Here is a 17255-nt window from a genome sequence, read left to right as displayed (position 1 = left end):
ATGTATCTAGGGATCTGCATGGCCCCTGACCCAGAAACCAGCTGCTATTTTAATCAGAAACCCAGTTTAGTTTAGCACCCAGGTTAGTGATGTTTATTAAGGAACCTCCAGCTCTATCCTGCTGGGAAATGAAGTTTAGAGAATTCCTATGAGAAAAATAGTCCTCTTTCTCTGGAAAAATATGGAAGAATGGACTGAAGGCGCTTGTTTCTTTGTTTTTGCATGTTTATAAACCCTTAGCTGGGAATCATCTGAAGAACTTAAACTTTTTTTTAATATGTGTATTGTTCAAGCTGTAAAATGCATACTTTCTATAGATCAAGAATCAGATAGGTAGATAGATATCTGTATATATATCATCTACCTCTGTGTATCTGTATGTTAACTAAATGTCTATACGTATATGTGTGGTTTACCATGAGTAACTTCTGTTTTTATATGAATTAAAACAAAGATGGCATTCTGTAAATAACATGATTGAAAATAGAATAGTTTTTAGTTAGTAGAAAATTAAAGTTATTCATTGTTGGAAAGCATTTCTCTCTGTAGTTCTTCACCAAAGTTACTTTTGTGGCTTTCACTTTGATATTATTCCTAGAAGGCAGACTGTTGGAGTTGCATTTAAAGCATCTGGAAGCATCTTGGGTTCAAATCTTGGCTCTACCATTTTACAATTCTAAGTTATGGTCAAATTATTGAACTAAGTTGAGTTGCTTCTTCCTGTAATTAAAATGAGAACAATATTATTTTCTTAGAAAAAATAAATGAGGTAATTTATTTTAATGGGCAAAAGGAAATTATTGGCATTTGGTATGTATTCACTTAAGTGATATTTTCTTATTAATTTCTAGTTTGTTGTTTTCTCTTGAAACATACCCCAGTAGATAATTTGGCTTGCCTCTGACAGTATATAATCCAAAGGGAGTAATTTCCAGAAATCCAGGCTCGCATTTTCTGCATGAGGGGTAGGAAATTAATGCCTGTCACTGCTTACTTTGTGCCAGTCACTGCTAGGTGTGTTACATGCATGACCTCATTCCACCCTCAGAACAGTTTTATAGGGGAAGAATTACTGTCCTTGTGCTAACAAAGAAACTATAGCTATTTAATTTTGTTGGTGGCACAGACTTGCAAACTTTATTTAGTGTTTCACTTGTTTTTCAAAGTATTCCTCTATCAATGAAGAGCTTGATAAGAGAAAAGGCTGAGTATGAAAGATAGAAGGATCTCTCTGTCTCTTTAAGGCCCTAAGCTTTTCCTAAAAGGAAGAAAAAAAAAATAGGTAGACAAACATCAGGGTATGAATTGTGCCTGCTTATGCTGCTGAACTCCAATACTTTGGCCACTTGATGTGAAGAACTGACTCATTGGAAAAGACCCTGATGCTAGGAAAGATTGAAGGTAGGAGGAGAAGGGGATGACAGAGGATGAGATGGTTGGATGGCATCACTGATTTGATGGACATGAATTTGAGCAAGCTCTGAGAGTTGGTGATGGACAGGGAAGCCTGGCATGGTGCAGTCCATGGGGTTTCAAAGAGTCGGACACGACTGAGCTCCTGAACTGAACTGAATTGATGCTGCTTTTATTGCTGTTCTTCAGCATCTGACCCTATGTATTGCTAGATGTCTGTGAAAATCCATGTGTGCATATGATTTGTTATTGATTCCTTCTCTCTTAATGAAGTTTAAGAGATTTTTAAGAGAATTCTTTCTCTAAATGGGCTTAATGAATTTTAAGCGCATTTTAAAAAAATTTTTATTTTTACTTTATTTTGCTTTACAATACTGTATTGGTTTTGCCATACATTGACATGAATCCGCCATGGGTGTACATGAGTTCCCAATCCTGAACCCCCCTCCCACCTCCCAACCCCATATCATCTCTCTTGATCATCCCCGTGCACCAGCCCCAAGCATCCTGTATCCTGTATCGAACATAGACTGGTGGTTCATTTCTTACCTGATAGTATACATGTTTCAATGCCATTCTCCCAAATCATCCCACCCTCTCCCTCTCCCTCAGAGTCCAAAGGTCCGTTCTATACATCTGTGTCTCTTTTTTAAGCGCATTTGTTAAGCGTATTAATAATGTCATGAAAAAGCCAAGAATAAATAGAATAAATGTATAAATGGAATTCCTAATGTTTCCCAGGTGGGTTATTTGCTTTGAAAATCCTATTAGTTTCTTATTAGTAATGAACTACTTACTATTTTGATAAAAATTTGTTTACTTGATTGGAGCTGGAAGAGAAGGTATATTGGATAAAACTACCATTGTACCATAAGGAAGATAGAAACCTAGTAGGTTTTGAGTGAATGAAACTCTGCTACAGATTGCTTGTTTATATCAGTCCTGAAAGTATTATAATCATGTCTGATATGAAATAAAATACGGAATTTTGGTGAAAAATTGGAAAAGAAGGAAATTATACTCTTCAGCTTCTCTCACAGAAAGCATGGGGCACCTTTTTTTTTCCTAAGAAAGAAAAAATAAACACCATTACGTTACTTACACAGTTGCGTTTGTAATACATAGAAGCAGAAGGTGAGAGAGAGGTCTTTAGTAGACTTTATCATGTATTAGCAAAGGAACTGAGGTGCGAAGTTAAAAATAATTCTTAAAATGTCACCCTTAATCCAAGAATATTAAACCTGTCCCTTCTCCAAGCTTCAATATCAGTGCCCTGTAGTGTGAATTTTACTTGAATGGGTGGTTTGGAAGTTTAGATGGATCATTCAGTGGCAAGTAGTATGAAGGTTTGAAGTAGAGGAATTAAGAGGGATTGAAAGGTGGTGTCTTGCAGAAAGAATAATGAGAAGCTCAACTCTCATAGCTTATGTCAGTCAGTGTCTGAACAGATTGTAATTCAAGGTTTTCCTTTATACAAAATGATTATGAGGTTTAGACTCCAAAAAAGCCACGGTCATGTAGGATTATTTCCTAGAATGTTTGTTATAGTCAAAACCATGAAATAATCTAAACTAGGGGTTAGCGAACTATGGCCTGCAGTCTATCCCCCTGCCTGTTTTCATAAATGAAGCTTTATTGGAGCACAGTCATGCTCACTCACATTTTGTCTGAATCATCTTTCTTGCTATCATGGCAGCACAGAGTAGCTGAATCTGCATCCTGTGGCCCACAAAGTTTAAAATATTGACTATCTCACCCTTTCCAGAAAAGTTTGCTGTTTTTTAACAATGGGGCATACAAAATAGCCTCCTTGTATTATATAAACCCTTTATTTAAATAGTATTTTTACTTGATAAAAATTTTATTTTTAATAAGAATGAATTATCCTGAACACTGAAATGCCTTTTATTGAAACTTGAACATACCTGTGATGTTATATAATCTCTTCAACTGTCTTGTTTATAGACATTATTTTATAAACACTAGTTAGAAAAGTGCATTTTCCCCCTTAACTGATGCTGAAATTATTTGGAGTGTGGACATGAGACACAGTAAACAGATAAAACTTTCTTCCCTGATAAAAATGCTTTTGTGGAAATAAATATAGTGTTAAAAAAATAAATTTTTTCCATCTAGAATCAAGTAGAATAATGGGAAATTTTGCATTTATCACTGTGTGAAACCCTTATTTATTGACTTATTATATGCCTCTTCCAGCTCAAAATTATTGAAGGCTGGGCAGATGAAAGGGTGATCTCAAGTGAAGGATATCAAGTAATATATAAAACTCTCACCCAAACTAGTTATTTAAACTGACCAGTATTCAGTTTGCAATTCTAAAGATCTTAATAGCATTAAATTGGTGAACTTCAACCATAGAAAATAGAGCAGCACATCATGAGATGAAGAAATATTTGTCAATTTGCTGATTCCTGCTATGTGAGATGGATATATCAGAGGAAGGATAATGTAGATATTGGCATTAAACTTTTTAGTGATCCAAGTTCTTTAATGTTTATAGACTTTATTTCTGAAACTTAAGCAATACATTGTGTATAAGGCCTTTAATTTAGTGTGGAGCTCCTAATAAGACCTCAATAAATGTAATGTTGACCGTGATCCTCTCATTGTTTGTATAATAGGAAATTATGTTGTCATTTTAAGTTCAGCCTAATGCTCCTTTCTCTCACAAGCCCCTTATATTCCTTCTTGAAAATGCTGTAAGCGATCTGGTCAGGGAAGCTCAGTAGAAGTCCTTTCCTTCCCTTCCTTGCTCCCTCAGTCCCTCCCTGCCTCCTTTGTGGCTTGATTTAGAACTTGGTTGCTGAAAATTTCTTCTCAAGCCCCATCAACTCTTGTAACCACCTGAGAAGAATCTTTACAACAAAAGTCATTTCCTTATGCAGAGAGGTAATTATTAATATCAAGTGGTAATTGCCTGTTATGAATTTCTCAGTGCCCCTTGAGCCAAGCCTCAGCAGAGGAGGCCCCAGGTACTCAGAGGGCTTCTAGCAATTCCATTGCTTCTCTGTTTCCCTTCTTTCTCTACTAAGTCTGTTGGACTTTGGGTTATTATTTCTGTCTCTCTGTATTTAGTACTCATAGTAATAGAGAGGGGCTTCCCTGGTGGTTCAGATGGTAATAGAGAAAATGCAAAGAGAGAGAAAGGAACTGAGACTATGGGTATGATGATGAATGCATGTGTATGTGCTGAGTACAATCTTTTTTAAGCTGAAAGGTATTGTGTTAATAATACGCTGCATGCGTGCCTGCCCAGTTGTGTCTGATTCTTTGCAACCTCGTGGACTGTAGCTGTCCAGGCTCCACTGTCCATAAAATTTTCCAGACAAGAATAGCAGAGGGGGTTGCCATTTCCTCCTCCTGGGGGTCTTTGCAACCCAGGGATTGAACCTGTGTCTCCTCCATAGGCAGGTGGACTCTTTACCACCAAGCCGCCTGGGAAGCCCTGATATATAGCTACTGCTGTAAATACAGCACACTGATATATAGCTGTTTTGTACTTTTGTTTGTAGAAAAAATAATCCTTACATCTTCTCAAATCATTGGGAAAAAAACCACTGATGCATTGCCATAAGTGATTTAAATGTTTAAGGTTTGAGTTCTAGGAAAGCCGACTAACTAGAAGTACAATTAAATGTGGGGAAATGGTTTAAAGAGACATCACTCTACACACTTGAGTGCTCACTTTTTTCCCCTCTGGAGTTGCTTTGTTATTGCAAATTGACAACTTTGCAATTAAAGTGATTAATGATGTGCCCTAGTGTTTATGGGTCCTGAGGTCAGTGAGCCCAAAGATGGCCATGCTGTGGGAAACTTAGCTAGAGCTCATCTCACGGAAGATGAACTGAAATTCCTTCTCTTTTCTGTATGATTGTTTATGAATTAAGTGTATTAGATATGGTTGAAGGCATCACCAAGACATAATAAGTAATGTGAGTAATCTTTATCAGTCCAGTTCTGTTGCGTAATTCCTTATTTTTAAACACTAATGTGAACATTCACTGGTGACTTTTATTAGCTAAAAAAGTTTTACTTTATACAGCAGTATGAGAAAATTCATTGAGTGCTCATCCAGTGAAGTTTTTCATGATCCCTTTGATTTAATCTTTACTAAATCTATCGATTATTTTTGGTATTATTTTTCCTATACATTATTTTAACCAGGGCATCAAAATTCTGATTTCAAATACAACATTGTAACTTGGAACTCCTTTCAACCATTCAGCCAGAAGTTCTGAAACTGGTCGTAATGCTTCAGGGATTTTTATTTTGGATACTGCGCTTATAAAAATCAATCAGCTTTCAAAATAGATTGTTCTAACCACACTGTGGGCTTTGTTCTTTGGATTCCACGAGCTGAGCATAGTACAGGGCCAAGGCACTAGCCTCTCTCCCCGTCGTGGCTTACTGCCCTACAGAAGTGTCGCACCAAGGGAAGAGAGAACAATAAGTGGATTGTTGGGTCCATGGCACCGAGCCATTGCCAGGATCTCTGCTGGTTTCAGACACACACACTGCACAAAAGTGACTTGTGATGACCACTGTGGTTGAACGGGAGATCTATATATTACACCATTGCTTATTTCCCAGGATTTGAACAGAAAAATGTAGAAATAATTATTAGCAATTATACATCAGTTTTTAAAACTTTGTCTTTACAAAACTGTTTGCTTATAAGTAATCTACAGCATTTCTAAAGAAAAGGAGCAGATTCTCAGTATAATACTGTTCTTAAAAGAAAGGCAACTATAAAAATTTTAATTTGGGGAAGTAATTTCCTTATTCATTTTTTAGGATTTTCTCCTCAGGGAATATGGAAAATGTATATTTCAGTTTGGTGGAGGAAATGAGATTTTCCTCCTTAAACATTGATTAAATTATGCTCAGGAGTATTTGAGTATCTTCAGTTCAGTTTAGTCGCTCAGTCGTGTCTGACTCTGCAACCCCATGAATCGCAGCACGCCAGGCCTCCCTCTCCATCACCAACTCCCGGAGTTTACTCAGACTCACGTCCATCGAGGCCGTGATGCCATCCAGATATCTCATCCTCTATCGTCCCCTTCTCCTCCTGCCCCCAATCCCTCCCAGCATCAGAGTCTTTTCCAATGAGTCAACTCTTGGCATGAGGTGGCCAAAGTACTGGAGTTTCAGCTTTAGCATCATTCCTTCCAAAGAAATCCCAGGGCTGATTTCCTTCAGGATGGACTGGTTGGATCTCCTTGCAGTCCAAGGGACTCTGAAGAGTCTTTTCCAACACCGCAGTTCAAAAGCATCAATTCTACAGCGTTCAGCTTTCTTTATAGTCCAACTCTCACATCCATACGTGACTACTGGAAAAACCGCACCTTTGGCTAGACTGACCTTTGTTGGCAGAGTAATGTCTCTGCTTTTTAATATGCTGTCTAGGTTAGTCATCACTTTTCTTCCAAGGAGCAAGCGTCTTTTAATTTCCTGGCTGCAGTCACAATCTGCAGTGATTTTGGAGCCCCGAAAATAAAGTCTCTCACTGTTTCCATTGTTTTCCCATTCATTTGCCATGAAGCGATGAGACTGGATGTGATTATCTTAGTTTTCTGGATGTTGAGTTTTAAGCCAACTTTTCCACTCTCCTCTTTTACTTTCATCAAGAGGCTCTTTAGTTTTTCTTTGCTTTATGTCGTAAGGGAGGTGTCGTTTGCATATCTGAGGTTATTGATATTTCTCCCAGCAATCTTGATTCCACCTTGTGTTCATCCAGCCCGACATTTCCCATGATGTACCCTGATAACTCAGTTGGTAAAAAATCTGCCTGCAATGAAGGAGACCCCAGTTCTATTTCCTAGGTTGGGAAGATCCACTGGAGAAGGGATAGGCTACTCACTCCAGTATTCTTGGGCTTCCCTTGTGGCTCAGCTGGTAAAGAATCCACCTGCAATGTGGGAGACCTGGGTTCCGTCCCTGGGTTGGGAAGATCCACTGGAGAAGGAAAAGGCTACCCACTCCAGTATTCTGTCCTGGAGAATTCAGTCCAGAATACAGTCCATGGGTTTGCAAAGAGTCAGACACGACTGAGTGACTTTCACTTTCGCTTTCACTCTACATATAAGTTAAATAAGCAGGGTGACAATATACAGCCTTGACACATTCCTTTCCCGATTTGGATTGTTCCATGTCCAGTTCTAACTGTTGCTTCCAGACCTGCATACAAGTTTCTCAAGAGGCAGGTCAGGTGGTCTGGTATTCCTATCTCTTTCAGAATTTTCCACAGTTTATTGTGATCCACACAGTCAAAGGCTTTGGCATAGTCAATAAAGAAGAAGTAGATGTTTTTCTGGAATTCTCTTGCTTTTTCCATGATCCAGCAGATGTTGGCAATTTGATCTTTGGTTCCTCTGCCTTTTCTAAATCCAACTTCACATCTGGAAATTTTTGGTTCAGGTTCTGTTGAAGCCTGGCTTGGAGAATTTTGCGCATTTCTTTGCTAGCATCTGAGATGAGTTCAATTGTACAGTAGTTTGAGCATTCTTTGGCATTGCCTTTCTTTGGGATTGGAATGAAAACTGACCTTTTCCGTCCTGTGGCCACTACTGAGTTTTCCAAATTTGCTGGCCTTTTGAGTGCAGCACTTTCATAGAATCATCTTTTAGGATTTGAAATAGCTCAACTGGAATTCCATCACCTCCACTAGCTTTGTTCATAGTGATACTTTCTAAGACCTCCTTGACTTCGTTTTCCAGGATGTCTCGTTCTAGGTGAGTGATCCCACCATTGTGATTATCTGGGTCATGAAGTTCTTTTTTGTACAGTTCTTCTGTGTATTCTTACAACGTCTTCTCAATATCTTATGCTTCTGTTAGGTCTTTACTGTTTCTGTCCTTTATTGTACCCATGTTTGCATGAAATGTTCCCTTGGTAGCTCTAATTTTCTTGAAGAGATCTCTAGTCTTTCCCATTCTGTTGTTTTCTTCTATTTCTTTGCTTTGATCACTGAGGAAGGCTTTCTTATCTCTCCTTGCTATTCTTTGGAACTCTGCATTCAAGTGGGTGTTCCGTTTCTCATTTGCCTTTTGCTTCTCTTCTTGTCTCAGCTATTTGTAAGGCCTCCTCAGATGGCCATTTTTTCATTTTGCATTTCATTTTCTTGGGAAGGTCTTGATCACTGCCTCCTATACAATATAGGGAATGAATATATTTATCCATAAGGTCATCTTCTTATTTTAGATTAGTTCCTTACAATAGATTCAAAGAAATTGATTTAATAAGTCAAGAGGCCTGAGATTTCTTCAAGTCTTTTTATAAATAAATGCCAAATTATTTTCCATAAGAGCTGTAATATTATGTCATCCTTCCAACAAAGTACAGAGTATCCTCACAATCGTTATGTATTAATATGTTTAAAAATCTTGACACTATTGAAAATAAAAAATGTTGTAACATTTTATTTCTCTATTTTGTTATAGTGAAGTTTGATTTTTTAAAACTGGTGTTACGCTATTGATTAATTTTTCAAATTTCATTTGTCATGCTTTCAAAATTTCCCAAACCACAATAGTTTTAGCGTTGTAAGAGTGTGTAATCACACTTAAATGTAAGATTTATGTACTCTATTGATCTTTAAAAATGTAACTTATGTATGATTTTATATATGTATTCTGTGCATTAAAAATGCTTTTCCTAAAATTTTTAATGTGGGCCAGTTGACTTGTTCTGTTTATTAAAAAAATAATATACTAAAATGAAGGCCATTTTAACAGAAATATTCAAAAATTACATGGCTTAAACTGTGAGCTCCTGTAAATATTCAAACAGAGGTCAAACATATATCTGATTGGCATGGGATAGAGTAACTCTAAGGCTTCCTTAATAGATCAGTTGATAAAGAATCTGCCTGCAATCCAGTATTCTTGGGCTTCCCTTGTGGATCAGCTGGTAAAGAATCCACCTGCAATCCAGGAGACCTGGGTTTGATCCCTGGGTCAGGAAGATCCCCTGGAGAAGGGAATGGCTACCTAATCCAGTTTTCTAGCCTGGAGAATTCCATGGACTAGATAGTCCATGGGGTTGCAAAGAGTTGGACATGACTGAGCGACTTACATTTCACTTCAAGGAACCTGCTAAGTTTTAATGATTCTATGATTCATTTGCTAATTATTTAAGTATTTAAACTAGCATAACTAATTTTTATTGCATGTAGTGTCAGCTCTTTCATTTGATTTTTAATTATAAGCCAGTCTTTTTTTTTCCACCTACAACATAATGCTTGTGATTTTCATGTGTAATGGACTCGATCCTGGAATTTTGAGGACAGGTTTTCCTCTTTTCTTTGACTGCTTTTCTTATTTCATGTCATTGTACTTGTGGGCCTTTATCAGAAGGTGAGCAGGCCAGACATTAAAGATTCAGTTTAAATTTTTTTGTGAATCCTGTATTTTAAGAAGTAGTTTTGTAGAACTTTCAATCCAGAAAATATGGTAAGGCTCGTTATTCTTTAAGTTCTGAACAGAGTAAGAGGTTGGACTCTACAAAGTTAGTGGAAACTAACCATTCTGGGGTTTTTGTTGTTGCTTCTTATGCTATTCAAGTAAGAACTAACACCCAGAAAAAACTAAGGGGTTTGTTTTCATAGACATGGGATATATACATTTTATTCTTCTTGGAAACCACTTTATTCTATTCAGGGTAAGCATCATCTTTTGTTTATATTGTTTTTGTGTTACTAGAAGAGCTCCATATACCTTCAAGTGTCCAGATGAAAAAGGATTCTGTCCTCTCTGTTACGGCAAAATTTCAGTCATGTCTTGGGTGGTTTTAATAAGTAGATCCTTTGTGATTGCATCTTACTGTGAAATTTCAGTGAAAGAAAGATTCCACTGTCCTGTTCTTGAGCTTGTTTCCTTTGCTTGTTATAATAACCCTATAAGCTAAGAGAGAAATAGTCTGATTGATAGCACACATGGAAAGTTGTGCAATTGCAGAGTGTAATTCTACATACCAGTAACTGAATGTTAGCATCCATTGTTGTCTCTCGTTATGTTAGTCAGTTACTCAGTCCGTGCTTGCCCTGGCTAACCAAATTAGTTGTTATTGGAAAATTCAGTTGCTCCTAAAAATGTTGATCAGAGTTCATTACTAGGTTATGCCTGTAGAGACCAAATATCCTATGTTAGCTTCTCTGTAAGTAAAATGATCTCATGATTTGCAGCTTAAAATTTACCACTTATTATTTACCTACTGTGGTTACATTTCTTGAATTCTGCACTTGCTGTCTTATCCTCAGGCTTGTGTGATATAAGAGGAGTTAGACTGCTTCTGACATTATTAAACCTAATGTATACCTTCAGTTCAGTTCAGTTCAGTCGCTCAGTCGTGTCCCTTAATGCTGGGAAAATAGCTTTAAGTCATTAGGAGCTCTCCAATCATTTACTGTCCTTGACTGCAGCCAGTGTATTGTAATACATAAGGATGGTTGGCTTTAGCTCCATTTTAGAAGTAATTTACTTTAACTCTGAAGTTCCTCCTGTGAAGAATGGGGATAATGATTGCTGCTGCTTTGGTTATTTGTCATGATTATAAGAGATAATTGCTCCGAGTCAATTATTGTTACTATTAGTCCATGCTAACCAAACTGACAGTAATAATACAAAAAAGTATAGATTAAAAATAATGAATTTGTATATGAGAATAGTTTTGTGCATGGACTTTTGTCCTCTTTTCATCTTCTTTCTATGCTCAGTGCTGATAACCTGTTATTAATACATGCCAGGCCGTGCTGATATAGAGACTCAAGTAGGCCATGATCATTGCCTTCACTGAAATTGTAGCCTAGTGGAAGAACTTACAGTTTGGTTTTAGCAGAACAGATCCATTAACCTGCACTTAAAATATAAATACAAAATTAATACTCAGTGAGCCAGTTCAACCAGAATTTATTTAGTATCTTCACACAAAGATCCACATGTTCTTTGGGCATATTCATGGATAATAAGAGAGAAGGCAGATACTGTTGGACAAAGAGATCAGTTATTTGTTTCAGGAACTACAGAAAGTCATGTTTATTTTACTTTACTCTTTTTGGTGAGGGATAGCCTTAATTTAAAGGTTTCAGTTCAGTTCAGTCGCTCAGTCATGTCCGACTCTTTGCGACCCCATGAATCACAGCACGCCAGGCTTCCCTGTCCATCACCATCTCCCGGAGTTCACTCAGACTCACGTCCATCGAGGCCGTGATGCCATCCAGCCATCTCACCTTCAGTCGTCCCCTTCTCCTCCTGCCCCCAATCCCTCCCAGCATCAAAGTCTTTTCCAGTGAGTCAACTCTTCGCATGAGGTGGCCAAAGTACTAGAGCTTCAGCTTTAGCATCATTCCTTCCAAAGAAATCCCAGGATTGATCTCCTTCAGAATGGACTGGTTGGATCTCCTTGCAGTCCAAGGGACTCTCAAGAGTCTTCTCCAACACCACAGTTCAAAAGCATCAATTCTTTGGCACTCAGCCTTCTTAACAGTCCAACTCTCACATCCATACATGACCACAGGAAAAACCATAGCCTTGACTAGACGGACCTTAGTCAGCAAAGTAATGTCTCTGCTTTTGAATATGCTATCTAGGTTGGTCATAACTTTTCTTCCAAGGAGTAATTTAAAGGTTAATCATGGGTTAATTAGCAAACAGGATTGATGTTTGTCTTTCCTCGTTTGAATGTGTGGAGAACTATTCAATACTTAGTGTATGAGTTATTGGATCTTACAGCATTTGAGTTTCATGAGCTAATTAGTAGGTTGTGAACAGTTAAAAGCATGAATTATGAAACTATAAATTCTGATGATTTAGTATATTAAGGTACACAATCATAAAAATTTCATTAATAATTTTGCAAAAATTCATGTTTTCTTCCTTTTTCTGTTTTTTCCTCAGAGCATCTGCTACACCCAAGCTTGAACCAGTTCCTGTTCAAAAGGTGTGTTTCTAATCCAGCATTACTGGGGTAATATTTGATTTTCCCTCCTGAACCACTCTAACTTCCATTCCTGTCTCCGACCATACTGACAATTTATAGTTCTCATACAGTTTTTCCTCACAGTTCTTTAAAGATGATGAGGGATAGTGAAAATCAACACATAACAGAATTATCATGTAATTATTCCTTATTATTTAAACAATATAATTAATTATTCCTTATTATTTAAATAGTATTTCCAGTGTCATATATTATTGGTAACTCACATCCAGATGTCTTACCTTCACTTTTAATTTGCCTCTTTATTCAAATAATCTAAACAGATTAAATAAGTGGTTACAAAAATGAATGTCACAGTAAGTCTTTAATGACAGTTTAATGGTAATACTAAATTACATTTTTAAACTATATTTTCAGAGTATTCTTGGATTAGGTTTTTGGCAAGTACCCTATTTTTTTATATATATATATATGTCTTCAAATTGTCCCAAAGCATTGTTCATTTACATCTGGTTTTGTGCTTTGGGGGGATTTCTCCTTAATTTTACTTGTGCCTTTTTAGTGAATTTGCTCATATTGATTCCCTGAGGCATTAAGTTACTTTATCCCCCTCAGCTTTACTATTTCTATAAGATTAGATTACTTTTTCTTCCTTTAAGTTAAACATAATAGAGCTACCATTGTGTACTTTTTATAGAATTCGATTGTTTTTCTTTTGAGATGATAAGGACTTATTCTTGAATATCATAGAAGATTAAGCTGGGTTTATTTTTAAATTCACACTTAGTTTGCAATAGGGGTTTGCAAACACAAATTCTGTTAATTTTAGGTGGAATTGATCTTAGTTGTTATTTTTTTTCTTTGATGTCTGTGAAGAAACATTTAAGATCTTTTTTTTTCCTTATGTTACTTTTGAATATTTATTTTGGAAAAGGGAAGAATTTTATTCCATCTTTAGTGATATCTCACAACATTCCAGAGAGAGAAATAGGTAGAATGTAGAAAAGGGAAAGGATTGATTTTGTTTCATTTGTTTTGTGTTTTATTTTTAAGGAGCAATTTCTTGAATCAAAATAATTAGAATGTTCACATTTCTGAATCAGATGGAAATGAACGTTCCTTCTTTTCTTTTTGATTGAAGAATTAGAAATGTCCAGCTGCTTCTGCATGAATCAAATAATTGAACTCTGGAGAGTAATTAAACGTGTTTAAAAGATGGAATTGTAGTTGAGACTCCGGATATTTTAAAATAAATGTTTTGATTAGTGATGTTTTGTTTACTGTAGGGTATTAAAAATTTTTCCTTTGGAATATGTCTAAATTGACACTTACGTTGGCCTTTAGGCTTTTTGATAACTTTCCTAATCTATTTCCTAAATATTTTGAACTCCTTTCATTTTTTAAAAAACATTTATTTACTCAGTATGTGCATCTGTGTTATGCATGTTGAGACCAGTTAGCATGCATGCTAATATTTTATCAGCTCATTATTTTTATCTGGAAACGTGTAAAGTTTGGCCTGCTAACATAATTGTGTTTGTCTTTTTATAAACTAGCTGTGTGTTCTTTTCAGTGGATCTGTTTTGCATGTCTTTGCCGTGTTTTGTGTATGTTTATTTTTATTTTACATAGGGAGAACCTAAAGAAGTAGTTAAACCTGTGCCCATTCCATCTCCTGCTGTGTCCAAAGTCACTTCCACAACCAACATGGCCTACAATAAGGCCCCGCGGCCCTTTGGTTCTGTGTCTTCACCAAAAGTCACATCCATCCCATCACCATCGTCTGCCTTCACCCCAGCCCACGCAACCACTTCATCACATGCTTCCCCTCCACCCGTGGCCGCTGTCACTTCTCCCCCATTCGCTGCATCTGGACCGCATGCTAATACCAATCTTAGTGCTGACCAGCGGTCATCTGCGCTGAACGCTGGTAAACCTGCAGTTAATGTCCCACGGCAGCCCACAGTCACCAGCGTGTGTGCCGAGACTGCCCAGGAGCTAGCGGAGGGACAGAGAAGAGGATCCCAGGGTGACAGTAAACAGCAAAATGGGTAGGTGGCCGCGGGTGCTTTCTGCTCTTATCAAACTCTTCTTTCAGGCAGTTTCCAGGCAGCACTTAATCTCCACCCACCCCCAAATCAGCTGTTCTCTGAGAGAAGGGAAATGAAGTTTCATCTGCTTCATTAACATGTAATGTAGCTTTATGTTATATACAATACACCACTCTCTGCAAGGCAATTATAGGTTAATCCAAACCTAATTATGCATCTTGACCTGTTATGAATCATGTAACGGACTCTGTAACTCTTTTTCTCCAAGTCTGGAACAGCGTGGAGCAGCTGGCCCTTATAATGCAAGGCAAATCTTGAATCTTTCTTTCTCAATTTTTCCATTCTTTTATGAGTCACCAAAAGTTGAAATAGAATGGTTGCAGTTATGTCAGCTTATGTATCTCATGCTAAAGAGAGAGGAAATGAGAAGCTTGTAAGAAGCTTATTTCTAGGAAGTATTCTGAAGACAGAGAACAAATTTAGTTTTGACTCATGTCTATGTATGATGCATTAGCTTAGGTCAGCTAGCTAAGCCACATTCTTTTCAGATAAACTTACACTGAAATTTAGTCTTTAAAAGCAAACAGTAATGAGAGGACAGTAACATTCACGGATGCTTAAAAACATCAGAAGCAAATTAGAGAATACTTTCATTGTAAACATTTTTCTAAAATGAATAGATTTAAAGCAGTGGACACTAAATATATAATGTTATAATAACTTTCTGAGAGTCCATTCCTTATAATTTTCCTCTTTTTTTGTGGCACAGATTTTTTAAAAATTGAAGTCTGTTTTCAGTAGCCATCATTTATAGATCGTTATTTTATTTTTGGAATCCAGTGACTATCCTTTAAACCAAAGTCATTTCTGTAAAGTCATTTTGATCAGATTTATTGTGACAAAAGTGTCTTTTAAAAGGAAATAATCTGCATGTGTGATTGTTTTTAACCAATGTCAGTTCCCAGGAAAATATAATTAAAATAATTGTGTAGTTAGGTCCTTTCTGAGATAATCCCTTCTGAATGTTAATTCATGTAATGAAGGGGCTGTGCTTTCATAGGACTGTTCCCATGGCAACTTGGGGGCTTTGAAAAAGAAGGTGGCAGGGTTCCAGGCTGCTGCTGAGAGAAAGGAGCAAGTCTGGAAGGACAGCTCCTGGGCCCTATGTGTAGTTTTGTGGTTGTGGGTGACTTTTGAAAGTTTTGATGTATACACTGAGGAAAACTAGTACCTTTCAAAGAAAGTTATTTCTCTCATATGAGGAAGATAAATAGTATGTAGTGTTGAGGTGCATTTGGTTTTCATTTTTCGGATTTGTCTATTTTAAGATAATAGATTTTAGAGTAACTAAAGTAGATATCTTGAAAAGACAGATGTGTGTGTGCTGAATTGTGTCTAACTCTTTGCAACCCACCAGGTTGCAGGACTGTAGCCCGCCGGGCTCCTCTGTCCATTGGATTTCCCAGGCAAGAATACTGGAGAGGGTTGTTATTTTTTTTCTCCAGGGGATCTTCCCAGTGTAGGGATCGAGCCTGTGTCTCCTGCATTGTAGGCAGATTCTTTACTGCTGACCCATCTGGGAAGCCCCCTGAAAAGACAGATGCTGCCTATCAAATCCTAGTCTCATGGAAGACTAAAAGCAGAAGTTTATTTTGTTTGTTAAATTCCAGGTTCAGTAGGAAAAAAATACTTCTTTTGAAGGAAGTGTTTAAGTTAAAATCTTTTCTCCTTCCTAACATTTCATAAAATTTTATAAGGAAGGCTTCTTAATAGAAATTGTAGAGATAAAAGCAAAACTGAGGTTACAGAAAACTATTATATTGAAAACACTAAGTTGAAACTTTGTGTTTTATGGGTATAGCTTTGGTGATTCCTGAAATGACTTATTTTCAACTTTGTAGGCAGTGATATAGTTGCAGGGACTTTACAGTGGTTTCTTAGTCAGTTGACATGTAGTTATCGAGCACATGTCTGGTGTCCTGCACTGTCCAAGATTCAGGACAAAAGGGACTATTACATATTTTGCATCATTAACAAGCAAGTTACTGCTTTGCATTTGTAAATTGACTGCATTTAAAAGTAGCTTAATTTCGGGTGTTGACCCGATGTGTTAGCACAATGAAAACTTGATTACTATGAAAACAAAAGTGTGGTGTTTGTGAAATTCTGTAGACAAATTTGCAGTTCTCTTTCTGCTGTTTCTCTTACTACATTTAGATCAGAGAAATCAAAAACTAAAGCTCACATTTTACTATTTACTAGTCAGTGATGTCATTTTGAAAAGCAGATGTTTTGTGGTATTAATGAATCTATTTCCTGCATCCGGTGTCAAACTCTTTTCCTGAAATCACTGTCAGCCTTTTTACTAAATGTGTGATTATTGAATTTTCCATATTTTTATAGTGTTACAAATGATTGCAACAAATGTCTATCACAGTTGAGAGTTGCTACTTTTTATTACTCTTTATTTTAAAACCTAATTGCCAGTAACCAAAAATTTAGGAGTTTACAAGGATGTAAAGTTAAATGGATAGATTATGTTTTTATTCAAAGCAGGAGGACTATTAGTTTTTATAGGTGTCCCACTCAAATTTATTTAGTTTTATAATAAACATAAGACACAACAAGTGCTTATGAATTATGCATCATTACTGAGAAGTAGTTATCCTAATAGTATGAAATCTAACAACTATGTTGATATTTTTAGAATATCAATAATACTATGCTAGCACTCCTGTTCCTTCTTACAAATAATAATGGAACGAGGCACTTTTTAGAAATTTATAGTCCATCTTCTTCATATATGAATTTGTAGTCTTGGCTTATTATTTTCTT

The 17255-nt window shown here is 36.7% G+C and overlaps 1 protein-coding gene across 8 annotated transcripts in view; it reads left to right on the top strand.

Moving 5' to 3' along the window:
* Positions 1-17255, top strand: part of PDLIM5 (PDZ and LIM domain 5) — a 239383-nt gene that overhangs the window by 116779 nt on the left and 105349 nt on the right. For 3 of the 8 annotated variants that reach the window (XM_018049298.1, XM_018049299.1, XM_013964526.2), the window contains exons 4-5: positions 12327-12369; positions 14002-14420. In XM_018049298.1, the coding sequence (XP_017904787.1) occupies positions 12327-12369; positions 14002-14420 (462 nt within the window). The remainder of the gene's footprint in view (positions 1-12326; positions 12370-14001; positions 14421-17255) is intronic. The other 5 variants (XM_018049300.1, XM_018049301.1, XM_018049303.1 and 2 more) reach the window with 2 other exon arrangements.

Source organism: Capra hircus, chromosome 6 (genome assembly GCF_001704415.2).
Source record: "Capra hircus breed San Clemente chromosome 6, ASM170441v1, whole genome shotgun sequence".
In the NCBI taxonomy this organism is placed as follows: Eukaryota; Metazoa; Chordata; class Mammalia; order Artiodactyla; family Bovidae; genus Capra; species Capra hircus.
Note: the sequence above shows the minus strand (reverse complement) of the source record. Positions and strands in the feature narration are given on the sequence as shown.